Genomic DNA, 19,861 nt, shown 5'->3' on the forward strand with positions numbered 1-19,861 from the left:
AATCCGGGGATTGTGTTTTAACACCCATGGAAAACACAAAATCACTCGGGAGGTAGAAGGTGTTACATAAAACACAATCTCCTCCCTGTAATTCCCAGACACCACCAATGTCACTGGCTGTGTCTGGTGTGTGATTAGTGGAAGAAGGGTGCCATCTAGCGCCCGCACCGACAATGGTGACGGTAAGGCCACTAGAGGGAGCCCAACCTCCTTTGCCCATCTGCTATCCAGCAGATTCCCCTCTGACCCCGTGTCCACCAGTGCTGGGGCGTGAAGGGTTAGATCCCCACTCAGGATCGTGACTGGGATTCGTGCAGATCGTCGGGGTTTCCCCACGTGGGTGTTGTGACCCACCCTTAGCCCAGTCTCTAAGGACGAGTGCTGTTGTTTTGACCGTTTGCGGCATTCTCTCTGTATGTGCTCGGTAGAGCTGCAGAGAAAACACTCTCCCCGGATCAGCCTCCTTTGTCTCTGAACTGATCATTTTTTGGCCCTGCTCGTTTCCATAGCAACGTCAGCAGGGGGAGCTGTTGTCACGTGGAGAGCCCTGGCAGTGGAGCGTGGGGAAGTCGGCTTCCTTTCGGACCCGGGAGGAAGAGGGACGGCTAGTGCCTGGCCACGCCCCTCGTCTCGTTCCCGTCGGTGTTCCGTTAATCGGTTGTCTAACCGTATAACCAGGTCGATAAGCCCATCTAAATCCCGCGGCTCGTCCTTCGCCACCAGGTGCTCCTTAAGGACCAGAGACAGTCCATTTACAAAGGCGGCGCAGAGCGCAACAGCATTCCAGCCGGCTCGCGCTGCCGCGATGCGGAAGTCGACTGCATACTTCGCTGCGCTCCGACACCCCTGCCGTATCGACAGCAGCACACTTGAAGCGGTCTCGCCTCTATGAGGGTGGTCGAACACCTGTCGGAACTCCCTCACAAACTCAGTATAAACCGTTAGGAGCCGTGAATTCTGCTCCCAAAGCGCCGTAGCCCAGGCGCGTGCCTCTCCTCGAAGCAAATTGATCACATAAGCCACCCGGCTGGCGTCTGCTGCGTACATGATGGGACGCTGTGAAAAGACGAGCAAGCACTGCATCAAGAAGTCCGCGCACGTCTCCACACAGCCTCCGTACGGCTCCGGAGGACTTATGTATGCTTCAGGGGAAGGTGGGGGGGTTCGTTGAACGACCAGCGGAATGTCTGTTTCTGGCACACGGTCAGCAGGAGGAGGTGCTGCAGCAGCGCCCTGAGCACGCGCTTCCACCTGGGCGGTGAGAGCCTCCATCCTACGATTGAGAACACTGCTCTGCTCGGTAATTAAATCCAACCGAGCGGTAAAGGCAGTTAAGATGTGCTGCAGCTCACCCAACACGCATCCTGCTGGCGCCTGTGCACCTCGCTCTTCCATTGGCTGTTCAAGCGATGGTTGACGCCCCTCGGGATCCATGACGCTGGCCGAGAAATCCTGTTGTGAAAGTGTCGTGTCACAGACCCACAAGAGGGGGCGTTAATGAACGGACAATGGATAAGCCAAAAAGTAACAATTTAATGTTGTGAATCACACAACGATGTACAGACAATAACAATATGGTGGACTGTCAATCATACACCAGGTGACGTGTGGGCAGGCTCGACGATAGAAGACGCCTGGCGAGAGAAAAGCCGGATCCACACAGCTTCCAATGCCAACGGAGCTGAAGAACACCGGAGCCGCCAAGCCCTGCGCCCCAGGTGGCCGCTGTCTTCAGCAGTCAGACCCGGTACTGCTGGCAGAGAACAGAGACAGTCCAGATGAGTGTGAGGTCGCACACTCAGTAATCCCACAGTCTGTATTCAGTAAAGGAGGGAGAACCTCCACCTCCAATCACACATTCGTGCAGCTCCTGTCTAACCACTTATCTGATTGGAGTGTGAAGCGAAGCCGTCGCTGATCACACCAAACGCCAATCCCACAGATAAGGCAAACACCACAGGATAACGGCTGCAAAGAAGTTCAGATTATTACTCAATGTTTTGAGTCAGCAGAGAAAGTTACCTGATTGGTAGTTGATTTCTCGGCGGGGAGGTGGAGTTGCAGTCCAGCCTTTATGGTGGTGGTGATGAGTAGTGGATGAGTGACAGCTGGTATGGATGATGAGTGACAGCTGTCACTCCTGGTTGCTCCGACGCCCTCTCGTGCTTGAAGCCCGCACTTCAAGCAGGGCGCCATCTTGTGGTGGTGGGCCAGCAGTACCTCCTCTTCAGCGGCCCACACAACATCGCAGACCCTGACCCGGTCACACCTAGCATGCTGTTAATGGGGTGGCGAGACGCTTCACTCCCACAGGTGTCATACAACCCCAATGGTATCACGAAGAGGAGGTGGCGACACAGCCAGCAGATGGTGGATCACTTCTGGTCACAGTTCATCCAAGGATACCTTCCCACCCTTCAAGTCAGGCAGATGTGGCGTCAACCAACAGGCAATCTGGCACTGGACACTGTTGTCATGATTATAGACCCGCAGCTGCAGCGTGCTCACTGGCCTGTTGGGAGGGTGGTAACGCTGCACTTTAGTGCAGATGGCTGTGTTCGATCAGCTGAAGTCAAAGTTAAGGACCAGATGTACTTACGCCCTGTGGCACGACTCATCCAACTACCATCCATTCCCGATGATGAATGACCGGGAACTCCGGGAACAGCGTAGGGAATTCTTCTGCATTGCATAATACCAGTTATTATGGGGGCGGCTGTTCCGAATTCCCACTTTCACCACCAGATGGAACCATTTACCAGCTGACAGGACTGTTCTGTGATATGTTTTGGTCAGGCTTTGTTTTGGGCACCCAAAAAGTGCCTTTGAGGTCTTTATTTGCACTCTGCTGCCATTTTAGATTTTGTTCTTTTCTGACTGTTGAAGAGAGTGGCCACATGAGTAAATGAGCAAATGTAAGTGTGTATTTGATATTTCGAGGCTTATTTGTTTGAACCTGTAGTACTATACAGTTATAGTTTATATTATGTTATCACATTTGCTACATGTTGCAATGTTAGTGATCTGAGCTTGCTAGCTGTACATGTGTTAATGATGTGAATGATGTTATGCTAAGATGCTAACCCATGGCAGTGCTCTATCTTTGCAATGTTTGTAATTATGCTTTCATTGGACAATTAATATGTCTGTATATCTGTAACTGATACAGGCAGTGTTCGCAGTGGAGTACATATCATGTGATATGGTTGTTATGTTATTATTATTTCAGAGACCATAGTGGCTACAGAATAACCACATACTGGCTGCAGTAGTGCTTTCCTGTGCCAAGCAATATTAAAGACCAGGAGACATCTGAAACCCTGCTTCCATGTCACTCTCTAACCGGAGTCCACAGTAGATAAAGGGGCCAGCTCCAGTTGAATGCGTCAATTGCTAATATTGGTCCTTTGAGCCGGATATCCTATACCTACGGTGGCCAAATGGCCGAGCAGGGAGCAACAGTAGCCTCAGGCACCACGTCAAGACCAATAAGGAGACATGCCCCGGCACCTCTCCAAGACTATGAAGTGAGCCTTCCTCAATCCTTGTTGGGCACCCAAATCTTCAGTGCCAGCACTCCAGAGCTGCAGTTACCAAGTAAAGGGGACAATTCTGTTGCAAGTGATGACCAGCTGAGGGCAATGCTCGGGCATCAAGTCGGATAAAGGGGCCAGCTCCAGGCATCAATTGCTAATAAATATAATCCAAAATTTTATTCATGTATCTGTAGCCAATTTTTTTTGGTGACAATATTAAGTCGAAGAGGCAAAGTCACATTTTGACCGTCGCAGACTCTACAATAGAAAGGATATCCTTAATACAAGAGTCATTTATTTTATTATTTACTTAAAAAAATTGGTATATGTTTTGGTTATAAGGCTTAACAAACTGTATTCTTAAATATAGATAGAGCACTTCATCATGGATACTCATAGAATCATCCATGTATTATTTTAAAACTATATGTCCCTGTTGTGTGGGCCGCTGAAGAGGAGGTACTGCTGGCCCACCACCACCAGAGGGCGCCCTGCCTGGAGTGCGGGCTCCAGGCACCAGAGGGCGCTGCCGCCGACGAAGGCTGTCAGGATGACAGCTGTCACCCATTACTGGACACAGCTGACTGCACTCAGGACGGAGTATATCAGCAGGACAGCGTCTCCACCTCAGTGCCGAGATATCGCCTTGAGCCTAAGGTAATCTTCTCTGCTGCTTATTTAAGTAAAATATTATAAATACGTGTTAAACCTTTCAGGACAGCTGACTACCGAAAGCCGAGTGATCGGATAAGTACTCACCTTCCTGCTTATTGTGACAAGAGGTGGAGGCGGCTTGCCCCTCTCATCTACTGGGTGCGGTCGCATCCCAACCTGTGTGTTTGTGTTCTTTCCCGCCAGCAGTACCGGATCCGACGAGCGAAGGCAGTGGCCACCTGGGAATTCGGGACTTGGCGGTTCCAGTACTTCTGGGTTTCGGTGGCAGAGGAAATCTGGGTGGTTCCGGTTCGACTAGGACGGACGTCTCCTACCTTCGGGCCTGCCCACAGGACACCAGCAGATTTCGGCTTACACCTCCAAATTGTGCATTATTGTATCAGTTGTGCTGATTTCACAACAGTAAAACTTGTTATTCACCTTTCTCCATTGTCCGTTCATTGCGCCCCCTGTTGTGGGTCCGTGTACCTACACTTTCACAACAGTCACCGTGTCACGGACTCTACGTGTGTAGAGTCCGTGACACGGTGCTACCTATAGGCTTCATCATAACAGGTATAGGACATAATTATTTATTCCATTCAACTGATATCCTCTAATTATCCTAACAAAGGACAATAAAACTACTAAAGTTACATTCACCATGCTATTATTTTTAAATATAGGTATGTCATGTGTTCCCACTATAGGGGGATCACACTCCTCAGCCTCCCCGGTAAGGTCTATTCCAGAGTACTAGAGAGGAGAATTCGACCGATGGTCGAACCTCGGATTCAGGAGGAGCAGTGTGGTTTTCGTCCTGGTCGCGGCACACTGGACCAGCTCTACATGCTCCATCGGGTGCTCGAGGGTTCATGGGAGTTCGCCCAACCAGTCCACATGTGTTTTGTGGATCTGGAGAAGGCGTTCAACTGTGTCCCTTGGGGCACCCTGTGGGGAGTGCTCCGGGAGTACGGGGTCCGGGGTCCTTTGCTAAGGGCTATCTGGTCCCTGTACGAACGCAGCAGGAACTTGGTTCGCATTGGCGGTAGTAAGTCAAACCTGTTTCCAGTGCACATTGGCCTCCGCCAGGGCTGCCCTTTCTCACCAGTTCTGTTCATTATTTTTATGGACAGAATTTCTAGGCGCAGCCACGGTGTAGAGGGGGTCTGGTTTGGGAACCACAGAATCTCGTCTCTGCTGTTTGCAGACGATGTGGTTCTGTTGGCTTCGTCAAATCAGGACCTTCAGCGTGCACTGGGGCGGTTTGCAGCCGAGTGTGAAGCGTCCGGGATGAAAATCAGCACCTCCAAATCCGAGGCCATGGTTCTCGACCAGAAAAAGGTGCTTTGCCCTCTTCAGGTCGGTGGAGTGTCCTTGCCTCAAGTGGAGGAGTTTAAGTATCTCGGGGTCTTGTTCACGAGTGAGGGACGGATGGAGCGTGAGATCGATAGACAGATCGGTGTAGCATCTGCAGTGATGCAGTCGCTGTATCGGACTGTCGTGGTGAAGAGAGAGCTGAGTGGGGGGGCAAAGCTCTCGATTTACCGATCGATCTACATTCTGATCCTCACCTATGGTCATGAGATTTGGCTCATGACCGAAAGAATGAGATTGCGAGTACAAGTGGCCGAGATGAGTTTCCTCCGCAGGGTGGCTGGGCACTCCCTTAGAGATAGGGTGAGGAGCTCGGTCACTCGGGAGGAGCTCGGAGTCAAGCCGCTCCTCCTCCACGTCAAAAGGAGTCAGTTGAGGTGGCTCGGGCATCTTTTCCGGATGCCCCCTGGACGCCTCGCTGGAGAGGTGTTCCGGGCACGTCCCATTGGGAGGAGGCCCAGGTAAGACCCAGGACACGCTGGAGGGACTACATCTCTCGGCTGGCTTGGCAACGCCTTGGAGTTCCCCCGGAGGAGCTGGGGGAGGTGTGTGTGGATCGGGAGGTCTGGGCGGCTTTGCTTGAGCTGCTGCCCCCGCGACCCGACTCCGGATAAAGCGGAAGAAAATGGATGGATGGATGGTATGTCACGGACTCTACAGGATTTTCTGAACATCTGAGACCATGCAGTGCGATCATCGCCAAAAACAAAATGTTGCTCTGGCCGCATTAAATCTTTTTGTTTATTTTTTTAGACACCCTTGAGACTTCAAATAACATTATTTAAAGACAAAAGGATGACTTTTTATTGTTTCTCTCAGATCACCCAAAATTGATGAAATTTTCTGAAAATAGAAAACATATTTGTTTATATCACAGAAAAACATTTACACAAAAGACTACCACACTTTTGTTATGCAATAAAACATGCTGCATCAATTTTAAAGTGACACAGAATAACGCCTAATTTCATTTAAAAATGCACCACGTTTCTGGTCATAACTTGTTAAATATAATGCTGCGTTCACACCAGGCGCGATCAGATGCCACAAATTCATGGGCGTCGCGTGGCGACGGACGCTACTTGCTGCAGCTCACTCTTCCCCCCAAAAAACTCTGTCATAATTGTATTTAGAAACCAGTCACCATTTATTTTATTATACATCTGTGTAGTTAATAAGTAAAATAATCTTCACGGACGATTCGCTCGTGCGCGCACGTAAAATAAAAAGAGAAAGAAACTCCACTCCACTGCTGTGGGGCTGCTGCTCGCTCCAAAAACTCTGTGATAATTGTGAAATAAAGGACAAAAGAGACATAAGTCCTGCTCACAGGCTGCTACCAGATACAGGACATGTTCACATCTTCAGTCAAACTCCAGACATCTCCATGTCACTACATATTCAGTCCCTGATTGGTCATCGCGGTGTGATGAGATGAAAAAGTTCCGATTTTTCAACTTGGGGAGGAGGGCAATGCGACGTGATGCGACGCAATATCGCGCCACAAATGCACCAATCGCTTAAAATCGCTTCACTCGCGTCGCTTCACTCGCATCCATCATGTCGCGCTGCGTGACTTGGCGCCAAAATGCGTCGTTCCATAGGGATTACATGGCAACCTGTTGCAGCTGTCGCTCACATCACGCCCGGTGTGAACGCGGCATTAGGATTAATCAAATCATTTTTTCGGCAACGTGAAGTTTTTTTTCATATGCAGATGCTGAAAGCAAAAGTACATCTTCATGACATATGATTTAGTGTTTCTGATATGATAACATCTGTATTTTGTATCTATAGCCTTGATTGTGACCAACCCTTATCTTCTTAATTCTGGTGTCACATTAATTCCAAGATACAGGTTACTTTATTACTTCCAAGATAAGTTAGAACAGAAAACTTGATCAGAAACTACTCAGCTCTCAGTAACTAAGCTAATAGGTTTGGGAAGTTGTTGGACAAATCCCTTGTCCATCATTGATGACTGACCGAGATCACAATGTAGAAACACCACCATGATTCCTTCTCCCATCCACACACACTAATCCCACACACTAATTTTGTATTTAAGTAACCGATCAGTTTTTGAACACATTTATTTTCATATGCATAAGACATAAGCCTGGAGGCTAGAGAGGTGGGCTTATAAATTCACAGAGAACATTCTTGAGACACAGACCTTGGACAAGTTCAAAGATGGCTAACCTAAACCTATGTCACATTCTGTTTCAATCTGTTCAGTTTTGTTTTTGAGTGGCGGGGGTGAGAGCCAATCAGAGTAGAGCTGCACCGTGACGTCAGTGGCTGGTCTCTCCAAAACCGTTTCATTTTGTGTGTTTATATGCATGTTTCTCACATATTATGTAAAAGCTACTGAGAAATAAGCACTTCTAAAACTGAAAATGCTGTTTTTTGGAACCCAATAACACCTCTGAACTTATTTACAAGACATATTTCACTTACGTTAGTATCGTGACATCACAGGTTGGTAGCTAGCTGCAAAACTCTTTCGTTTGTGTGTAAATATAACCTCTGTGTTACCGTATTTTCCGGACTATAAGTCGCACCGGAGTATAAGTCGCACCAGCCACTTTATCCATTATAAAGAAAAATAAACCATAAATAAGTCGCACCAGAGTATAAGTCGCACCAGCCACTTTATCCATTATAAAGAAAAATAAACCATAAATAAGGTCCCCTGGACTATAAGTCCCATGGACATACAGGTATGTTAACATGAAAAGTTCAGATGATAATATTGTGACGGCTACCGTTTTCGGATGCATATTTCACCAGTCGCAACTTGTAATCTGCAGAGTATGATTTTCTTTTTGGTGGCATTTTTTCGGGCCTTCTCCGTTGTCTTGTTATGTTATCAGTAACGTTAAAATTTTTATTTTTCTATGGTAGTCAGAAGTCGCAGGAACAGTCACACAAGCCTCGAGTGCCCTCTCGTGAGCTGCATTTTACCTACGGATGTTTGTATTTTGCGGACCACATTGCGAGCCGAACCATGCAGCGCCTACCTGCGCAGCTCATGACCACCCAGCGGTGTCGATCCAGCTCCTTCCAAGTGCAGACGCTAATCCTCCGCCGTCGCTCAGTGCTCCCATGCAGCTCTCAGCGTCAACCCTGCTCACACTGATATCCAAGGGTTGAAGCTGTCTTGTTAGCCGTCCCGGAATAAACACCATGTTCGTCTGCTTCAAACGCTTTTCACAATCATCGACGCCAGCTCCTTCCAAGTGCACACGCTAATCCTCCGCCGTCGCTCACCCAATGCTCCCACGCAGCTCTCAGCGTCAACTTAAACACTCTGCTCACATTGATATCCAAGGGTTGAAGCTGTTCTGTTCGCCATGCCGGAATAACAGCAAGCACCGTGTTCGTCAGCTTCACACGCTGTGGGTGAGGTGAGGAATACGCATCCAAAGTTCTGTTCTCTGATTGGTTATCGCGACCAGCGTGAACTATAGGATGGCCGTCATACTACAGTGCCCATGATGCATTGCATTTCTTTTTCCGGTGGCCATTTTAAAACATAGATCGACTCTGTCACGTAAAATTGTTTTGTTACAGTAAATTAATTGAGATCCTACCGGTATATTTTTCATTTATAAGTCGCACCGGAGTATAGGTCGCACCCCCAGCCAAAACATGTAAAAAAGTGCGACTTATACTCCGGAAAATACGGTATATATTATGTAAAAGCTACCAAGAATTAAACCCTTCTAAAACCGAAAATGCCATTTTTGGAACCTGATAACACCTTTGCAGTCATTTACAAGACATTGTGCAGATGTTAGCGTGCATGTTAAGTTCGGCTAAATTAAAGCTAACTTCCTATGGAGTTAAATTTATCTCAATAATACCTGCAAATGCACAGAGGCCGATCTACAAATATTCCTTGATTTGCACAACTTCAATCAATCAATCAATCAATTTTATTTACATAGCGCCAAATCACAACAAACAGTTGCCCCAAGGCGCTTTATATTGTAAGGCAAGGCCATACAATAATTACGTAAAAACCCCAACGGTCAAAACGACCCCCTGTGAGCAAGCACTTGGTGACAGTGGGAAGGAAAAACTCCCTTTTAACAGGAAGAAACCTCCAGCAGAACCAGGCTCAGGGAGGGGCAGTCTTCTGCTGGGACTGGTTGGGGCTGAGGGAGAGAACCAGGAAAAAGACATGCTGTGGAGGGGAGCAGAGATCAATCACTAATGATTAAATGCAGAGTGGTGCATACAGAGCAAAAAGAGAAAGAAACACTCAGTGCATCATGGGAACCCCCCAGCAGTCTACATCTATAGCAGCATAACTAAGGGATGGTTCAGGGTCACCTGATCCAACCCTAACTATAAGCTTTAGCAAAAAGGAAAGTTTTAAGCCTAATCTTAAAAGTAGAGAGGGTGTCTGTCTCCCTGATCTGAATTGGGAGCTGGTTCCACAGGAGAGGAGCCTGAAAGCTGAAGGCTCTGCCTCCCATTCTACTCTTACAAACCCTAGGAACTACAAGTAAGCCTGCAGTCTGAGAGCGAAGCGCTCTATTGGGGTGATATGGTACTATGAGGTCCCTAAGATAAGATGGGACCTCATTATTCAAAACCTTATAAGTAAGAAGAAGAATTTTAAATTCTATTCTAGAATTAACAGGAAGCCAATGAAGAGAGGCCAATATGGGTGAGATATGCTCTCTCCTTCTAGTCCCCGTTAGTACTCTAGCTGCAGCATTTTGAATTAACTGAAGGCTTTTCAGGGAACTTTTAGGACAACCTGATAATAATGAATTACAATAGTCCAGCCTAGAGGAAATAAATGCATGAATTAGTTTTTCAGCATCACTCTGAGACAAGACCTTTCTAATTTTAGAGATATTGCGTAAATGCAAAAAAGCAGTCCTACATATTTGTTTAATATGCGCTTTGAATGACATATCCTGATCAAAAATGACTCCAAGATTTCTCACAGTATTACTAGAGGTCAGGGTAATGCCATCCAGAGTAAGGATCTGGTTAGACACCATGTTTCTAAGATTTGTGGGGCCAAGTACAATAACTTTTTCAGTTTTATCTGAGTTTAAAAGCAGAAAATTAGAGGTCATCCATGTCTTTATGTCTGTAAGACAATCCTGCAGTTTAGCTAACTGGTGTGTGTCCTCTGACTTCATGGATAGATAAAGCTGGGTATCATCTGCATAACAATAAAAATTTAAGCAATGCCGTCTAATAATACTGCCTAAGGGAAGCATGTATAAAGTGAATAAAATTGGTCCTAGCACAGAACCTTGTGGAACTCCATAATTAACCTTAGTCTGTGAAGAAGATTCCCCATTTACATGAACAAATTGTAATCTATTAGATAAATATGATTCAAACCACCGCAGCGCAGTGCCTTTAATACCTATGGAATGCTCTAATCTCTGTAATAAAATTTTATGGTCAACAGTATCAAAAGCAGCACTGAGGTCTAACAGAACAAGCACAGAGATGAGTCCACTGTCCGAGGCCATAAGAAGATTATTTGTAACCTTCACTAATGCTGTTTCTGTACTATGATGAATTCTAAAACCTGACTGAAACTCTTCAAATAGACCATTCCTCTGCAGATGATCAGTTAGCTGTTTTACAACTACCCTTTCAAGAATTTTTGAGAGAAAAGGAAGGTTGGAGATTGGCCTATAATTAGCTAAGATAGCTGGGTCAAGTGATGGCTTTTTAAGTAATGGTTTAATTACTGCCACCTTAAAAGCCTGTGGTACATAGCCAACTAATAAAGATAGATTGATCATATTTAAGATCGAAGCATTAAATAATGGCAGGGCTTCCTTGAGCAGCCTGGTAGAAATGGGGTCTAATACACATGTTGATGGTTTGGATGAAGTAACTAATGAAAATAACTCAGACAGAACAATCTGAGAGAAAGAGTCTAACCAAATACCGGCATCACTGAAAGCAGCCAAAGATAACGATACGTCTTTGGGATGGTTATGTGTTGTGTGGGCCGCTGAAGAGGAGGTACTGCTGGCCCACTACCACCAGAGGGCGCCCTGCTTGGAGTGCGGGCTCCAAGCACGAGAGGGCGCCAGACCCAGAGGAAGTGACAGCTGTCACTCATTACTCCAGCTGTCACTCATCTACACCACCATATAAGCCGGACTGCAACTCCACCTCCCCGCCGAGAAATCGACTACCAGTACCAAGGTAATTTCTCTGCTGACTGACACATTGTGTAACCAACTGAACTTCTATTGCAGCCGTTTTCCTGAAGTGTTGCCTTGTCTGGAGGATTGGCGTTTGGTGTGACAGTGACGGCTTCACCTCGCACCCCCTCCCAGATAAGTGGTTGATCAGGAGCTGCACGAGTGTGTGTGATTTGGAGGTGGAGGTGCTCCCTCCTAACGGTGTCTGGACTGTAAATTACTGAGTGTGCGGACTCACACTCATACATCATCTTTCTGTTTTCTGCCAGCAGTACCAGGGTCGACAGCCGAAGACAGAGGCCACCTGGGGACTCGGGACTTGGCGGCTCCGGTGTTCTTCAGACCGTTGGTGGTGGAGGCCGTGTGGGACGCGGCTTCTCTCTCGTCGGGCGTCTTCTATCTTCGAGCCTGCCCACACGTCACCTGGTGTTTATTGACTGTGAAAATTACGACACATTTCGTTGTGTATTATCACAACATTAAATTGTTACCTTTTGGCTTACTCATTGTCCGTTCATTTGCGCCCCCTGTTGTGGGTCCGTGCTACGACACCTTCCCAACAGTTATGAGTAATTTTTTCTCTAATAGTTAAAATTTTATTAGCAAAGAAAGTCATGAAGTCATTACTAGTTAAAGTTAAAGGAATACTTTTTTATAGAGCAACAGACTCTTTTTCCAGGCTAAGTGAAGATCTTCTAAATTAGTGAGACGCCATTTCCTCTCCAACTTACGGGTTATCTGCTTTAAGTTGCGAGTTTGCGAGTTATACCACGGAGTCAGGCACTTCTGATTTAAAGCTCTCTTTTTCAGAGGAGCTACAGCATCCAAAGTTGTCTTCAATGAGGATGTAAAACTATTGACGAGATACTCTATCTCACTTACAGAGTTTAGGTAGCTACTCTGCACTGTGTTGGTATATGGCATTAGAGAACATAAAGAAGGAATCATATCCTTAAACCTAGTTACAGCGCTTTCTGAAAGACTTCTAGTGTAATGAAACTTATTCCCCACTGCTGGGTAGTCCATCAGAGTAAATGTAAATGTTATTAAGAAATGATCAGACAGAAGGGAGTTTTCAGGGAATACTGTTAAGTCTTCAATTTCCATACCATAAGTCAGAACAAGATCTAAGATATGATTAAAGTGGTGGGTGGACTCATTTACATTTTGAGCAAAGCCAAATGAATCTAATAATAGATTAAATGCAGTGTTGAGGCTGTCATTCTCAGCATCTGTGTGGATGTTAAAATCGCCCACTATAATTATCTTATCTGAGCTAAGCACTAAGTCAGACAAAAGGTCTGAAAATTCACAGAGAAACTCACAGTAACGACCAGGTGGACGATAGATAATAACAAATAAAACTGGTTTTTGGGACTTCCAATTTGGATGGACAAGACTAAGAGTCAAGCTTTCAAATGAATTAAAGCTCTGTCTGGGTTTTTGATTAATTAATAAGCTGGAATAGAAGATTGCTGCTAATCCTCCGCCTCGGCCCGTGCTACGAGCATTCTGGCAGTGAGTGTGATTCGGGGGAGTTGACTCATTTAAACTAACATATTCATCCTGCTGTAACCAGGTTTCTGTAAGGCAGAATAAATCAATATGTTGATCAATTATTATATCATTTACCAACAGGGACTTAGAAGAGAGAGCTAATGTTTAATAGACCACATTTAACTGTTTTAATCTGTGGTGCAGTTGAAGGTGCTATATTATTTTTTCTTTTTGAATTTTTATGCTTAAATAGATTTTTGCTGGTTATTGGTGGTCTGGGAGCAGGCACCGTCTCTACGGGGATGGGGTAATGAGGGGATGGCAGGGGGAGAGAAGCTGCAGAGAGGTGTGTAAGACTACAACTCTGCTTCCTGGTCCCAACCCTGGATAGTCACGGTTTGGAGGATTTAAGAAAATTGGCCAGATTTCTAGAAATGAGAGCTGCTCCATCCAAAGTGGGATGGATGCCGTCTCTCCTAACAAGACCAGGTTTTCCCCAGAAGCTTTGCCAATTATCTATGAAGCCCACCTCATTTTTTGGACACCACTCAGACAGCCAGCAATTCAAGGAGAACATGCGGCTAAACATGTCACTCCCGGTCCGATTCGGGAGGGGCCCAGAGAAAACTACAGAGTCCGACATTGTTTTTGCAAAGTTACACACCGATTCAATGTTAATTTTAGTGACCTCCGATTGGCGTAACCGGGTGTCATTACTGCAGATGATGATTTGATTTAAACGTGCAAACTGTACATAAGACAACAGGAACCTAATAATTAAACAACTGCAAATTCACAAGATCACAATGCTCACACAGCCAAGGGTATTTTAGCTTTGCATTATATTTCAATTTATGGTGATGTAATCAAAAGGGAAATGGTTTAGTATTTTGGAAATAATTTTCAATATAAAATAGTCAATTACAACCACAGCATAGTGGGTTGGGCATCAAAACAATTTGCCAAGTCTTTTAACATGATTCCAGTCTGCAGGGAAATTGAACCACAATGAGACAGGCTCATATGTCCTAAGGCAAAGTGTGACCATCAGTACACACGGTGATCCAACTCAATACAGTGGCTTTTCTTATAAATTTCGCATAATTTTAATTATTAATGATAGCAGATTTGACAGATGGAAAATAAAACTGTACTGTAAAGTATGAAGGAGGAAGAATAACAATCAGACAGAACAAGATGCAATGCAATATTCTAATCACATCTTTATAACATGGAGAGAGCAACACACTGTCGGTTAAAGGTTATCGGGTCATGATCAGACCATAAGGAAGTGGCCAATGTCGCTCTTTATGATAACAATACAACACTACTGAGCAGAAGTACAAGCAAGAGGAACTATGTGGACAAAAATAACAGCCTTGATTAATGAAATAAATTGACTTTGTTCCTCTGGCAGCACAGAACAGATAAATTTCTGCAGCAATTGTACAACCCCTGGCAATAATTATGGAATCACCGGCCTCGGAGGATATTCATTCAGTTGTTTAATTTTGTAGAAAAAAAGCAGATCACAGACATGACACAAAACTAAAGTCATTTCAAATGGCAACTTTCTGGCTTTAAGAAACACTATAAGAAATCAGGAAAAAAAATTTGTGGCAGTCAGTAACGGTTACTTTTTTAGACCAAGCAGAGGGAAAAAAATATGGACTCACTCAATTCTGAGGAATAAATTATGGAATCACCCTGTAAATTTTCATCCCCAAAACTAACACCTGCATCAAATCAGATCTGCTCATTAGTCTGCATCTAAAAAGGAGTGATCACACCTTGGAGAGCTGTTGCACCAAGTGGACTGACATGAATCATGGCTCCAACACGAGAGATGTCAATTGAAACAAAGGAGAGGATTATCAAACTCTTAAAAGAGGGTAAATCATCAAGCAATGTTGCAAAAGATGTTGGTTGTTCACAGTCACCTGTGTCTTAACTCTGGACCAAATACAAACAACATGGGAAGGTTGTTAAAGGCAAACATATTGGTAGACCAAGGAAGGAAGACATCAAAGCGTCAAGACAGACAACTTAAAGCAATGTCTCAAAAATTGAAAATGCACAACAAAACAAATGAGGAACGAATGGGAGGAAACTGGAGTCAATGTCTGTGACTGAACTGTAAGAAACCGCCTAAAGGAAATGGGATTTACATACAGAAAAGCTAAACGAAAGCCATCATTAACACCTAAACAGAAAAAAAACAAGGTTACAATGGGCTAAGGAAAAGCAATCTTGGACTGTGGATGACTGGATGAAAGTCATATTCAGTGATGAATCTCGAATCTGCATTGGGCAAGGTGATGATGCTGGAACTTTTGTTTGGTGCTGTTCCAATGAGATTTATATGTTGTATGGCTGGGGGGGCCTGGCTGCCTTTTTGTTTCTGTCTTTTTTCCTGTCTTTTGTTTTTCCTTCCAGGTGGCTTGCATTTGGGACTGAGTGGCTGTGTAGCTGAGTTTATCAGGACCTCACCCTGATCACCTGAGGCTGATCACCTGCAGCTCGTCAGGACTCACAGCTGTGGTGCATCTACATGGATTGGAACATGGTGGCATTTAAGACTGGAGTACACAGTGTGTATTTGCCAGAGACTCGACCTTGTGACAAGACGGGTGAGATCGTCGTCTCGGGAGCCATCTCATCATCAGTGGATGCAGAGAACGTCCAGGTTTGATGCATGGTCTGTGAAAGAGGAGGGGGTGAGGTCTCACGCTCGTCAGCACACTTCCTGAGGTACGTTAGATTTTGTGACTAACATTTATACAGTCAGTAAATGTGGTGTCCCTCACACCTTATTATATTGAGCTGTATGTTGGTCGTGTAATCAGCTTCCACTGCAGTGGAGTTTTGTGAACTGGGTGTTCCATGCCTGCAGGGTGGGAAGCTGATTAGTAATTAAGCCAGGAAGTGTTTGCTGTTTGTGCACCTTTGAGCGTTCTCTCTGTGTGTTGAGGGTGGACTCACATAATGATTCCTTCTTTCACAGACTCGGTTTGTCGCGGCCACCTGGGGGGTGTCGGCGGGGTCCTTGGGTCCGAATTGGTTCTGGCTCCGGACCGTTAGTGCTGCTGGGAGCGCACCGCAAAACCACCACGCCAGACCGCGCACTTTTATATTTTTTCACAGCACTGTTATGTTCATTAAACTCTGTTATCCTTTGTACCGTGCTCTGCTTATTTTATACTGGGTCCTTCAAACACTGGTCGGTTCTCCGGGCTGCGTCCGACACATAACATTATAAAGATGATTGCCTGAAGAGAACATGTAAATTTCCACAGTCATTGATGATATGGGGCTGCATGTCAGGTAAAGGCACTGGGAAGATGGCTGTCATCACATCATCAATAAATGCACAAGTTTACGTTGATATTTTGGACACTTTTCTTATCCCATCAATTTCAAGGATGTTTGGGGATGATGAAATCATTTCTCAAGATGATAATGTATCTTGCCATAGAGCAAAAACTGTGAAAACATTCCATGCAAAAAGACACATAGGGTCAATGTCATGGCCTGCAAATAGTCCGGATCTTAATCCAATTGAAAATCTTTGGTGGAAGTTGAAGAAAATGGAAATGGTCCATGACAAGGCTCCAACCTGCAAAGATGATCTGGCAACAGCAATCAGAGAAAGTTGGAGCCAGATTGATGAAGAGTACTGAGTACTGTAAAGCCAGAAAGTTGCAATTTGAAATGACTTTAGTTTTGTGTCATGTCTGTGATCTGCTTTTTTTCTACAAAATTAAACAACTGAATGAACATCCTCCGAGGCCGGTGATTCCATCATTTTTGCCAGGGGTTGTATAAAACAGTCTGTGATACCGAGCTGCTGAGTGCACATACAGGCCACACTGCTCAGAGATCTGCTCAGAGAGGATAAATAAGGCAGGAGTAACCTCATATTTTTTTACCCCCTCCAAAACACTTTTGTTGAATGTTGAATGCAACAACTGTTCCTTGCACTCATTGGCAGGGTTGCGTTCCTTCATGTAAAGTGATACAACCCCCATCCAGATTGATGTATAGAGAGGCATTGCTGAATCAACAGGAAAACATATAATAGTCAAGAGCACCTGAGGGGACCGGGACAGTAACAAAGGGACAATTTTTCCTCTAAAACTGGTCAGTGCTGCTGCAAAGTTGATTCTGCAGCATCCTCACAGTGGCATCCAGGTGCTTTGTGACCATTCAGAATGCATCCTCTGTGTTAGCTTCCCTTCCACCAAAAGCACTTGGGGGGGGGGGGGGGGGGGGGGGTTCGACTCTTTGTTCCTCCAGAAGTGAAATAATGATGCACAAAAAAACAAAACTCTCCCAACCAGTGGTTTGCTAGGACTGGTTACTTGGAGGCACAGTGCCCAGGTGCAATTACAGGGACAATAGCTACCTAATTATTCAGTGAAGGGAAGAACCCGGCCACCTGTTAGGAGGGATGATGCAAAAACAGCCTTAATGAGGGTTTGTCTAGCCCACACATAACCATGGGTCTGTCAAAACTTTACCCACCAGGCTTAACAGCATTAACAAAGGCATTGCACAATGAAGGCACAATGGGGCTCCCCACACCAAAAGTCCAATCATCCCCGCTGACAAGTATCCAACGGGCACAAGGCACGACACGGCTGATGGTGAATAAAGACACTACAGTTGAAATATTTGTGTTTAAGGAACAATTTGGCTGAGATATATTAAAAACACCAAGCAGCAGCAGGAGTTAACCATGCAAATTAAATGAATCATTTGAATAAGACTGACAAAAAAACCAAAGCCCCAAAAACAAATTTAAAACACTATAACCGTACATCATCAGCAAGAAAATTTGACTACAAACAAATGTTCTCTCCAAATTGAAAGCACGCACTTGCATTATCAGGCGTATCGCCAGGATACAGGGAAAATATGGAAAACTCTACTTACCTGTTATGAAAAGCCTCTTTCTCCTACAAAAAGGAAAAACACTGCATTAGTCAATGAGAAAATACTTAGTCTGACCATTGTTTAGGCAATCACATTAGCAACTTATACATATTTTGCAGTAAACACAGTCAGGTCTGGGTGCAACTGCTGACGCCATCCATCAGACTATTGAACCACCTTGACTCAACCAGTTTAATCCCCTTTCCCAGCTATTGGCAGGAGACAGGTGACACGTGAGTATCCACTTGTAAAAATCTATTATCTTGGCTAAGAACTGAGGCACATGCACCCTGCATCACACTCAGGCAACAGTGCAACATGACCATACTGTTGTAGCACATCTCAAATGAATCTCCTTACGTAGCTGTTCATTTGGCACAATAATCATTCCAGCACCACCCAAGGATTCTCCAAATAATCCAGAAAAAAATGCTATTATGATAAGCAATTTAGTATGTCTCAATTTAAAATAAATAAAAGTAAATTTAACACTTGTTCCAGGATTAAGTATGATTTTTCAGGTAATAATAAACAAGACCACTCTGGTGCAGGTACGGCTATTAAGACTCAAGTTAGCAAGATATTCAGACAGAAAAATATTTAAATTAGAAAGTTAACAGACTTTTTTCTAAAGTAGATTACTATTAAAAACAAGCCGTATTCATCAAACCATGTGGGTTGAATTCCGTCTTGATCTTAGGTCATACATGTCAACCCCTTTGAGGGTCCACCTGTATAACCAAGTGATAAAATCCATAAAATCAACACAAAATCCTTATAACCTCCAAATCGCACCAAAATCAGTTTTATTACAGTACACACAACCGCATAGCGGTATCACATAACTGGGGTTTTGTCCATATATTAATAACTAACACCAGGGATCTCCATGGGCTCTTTTATGGTGGAAGTCCTCCACAGTTAAATCCTCTTGCTCCACAGTAAAATTGCTTGCTGTCAATAAAATCAATGTCTACAAGTACATTGTAGGTATTTTGTACAAACTCAATATATTTCCCGTGAATATAGTGTCACACAGCTGTTCTATTTTTACAGAAACAAAAACTCACAGAGTAACAGATCACTGCTCCTGACAATCTTTGGCCCCACCGTCTGAGACTGCTCTGCCCTACGATTGGATATTGGAAAACCATGTGACGATGAACCAATTCCGATTGGACGCTCACATTGCGCACGTCATCACACAGCTTCTATGAGGAGTACAAAGATGGTGGATGGCTGGCCAAAAGTCCACGGAGTTAAGAAAAACAACAGTAAAAAAAAAATAAATTTACAACAGAAAACCCTGAATATCCTTAAGACTTTATTTGTATGTCCGTATGACTCTGAAACTCGTAAAAATCCATATAATTTATGGACAATCCGTATAGGTTGACATGTATGTTAGGTACCCCATCAATGTCTTGATAGAACTTTGAAGATCCCAGGTTCACGTCCAACCTGGACCTTTCTGTGTGGTTTGCATGTTTTCCTCGTGTTTATGCGAGTTCCCTCCCACCTCCAAAGACATGCAGGTTTGGTGACTTGAAAATTTTACAATGACTGTAGGTATGCGTGTGCGTGTAACTGTATTTGTCTGTATATATGCATCAGTCCTGTAGTAGGCTGGTGGCCAGTCCAGGGTGTACCCGACCTCTCACC

At 44.7% G+C, this 19,861-nt stretch overlaps 1 protein-coding gene across 1 annotated transcript in view; it reads right to left on the bottom strand.

The window, feature by feature from the left end:
• Nucleotides 1-19,861, bottom strand: part of plekhg7 (pleckstrin homology domain containing, family G (with RhoGef domain) member 7) — an 81,857-nt gene that overhangs the window by 46,970 nt on the left and 15,026 nt on the right. Inside the window, exon 3 of the mRNA XM_034176792.1 lies at nucleotides 18,200-18,222. Within this exon, the coding sequence (XP_034032683.1) occupies nucleotides 18,200-18,222 (23 nt within the window). The remainder of the gene's footprint in view (nucleotides 1-18,199; nucleotides 18,223-19,861) is intronic.

The sequence above is a fragment of the Thalassophryne amazonica genome, chromosome 8 (genome assembly GCF_902500255.1).
Source record: "Thalassophryne amazonica chromosome 8, fThaAma1.1, whole genome shotgun sequence".
Taxonomy (NCBI): Eukaryota; Metazoa; Chordata; class Actinopteri; order Batrachoidiformes; family Batrachoididae; genus Thalassophryne; species Thalassophryne amazonica.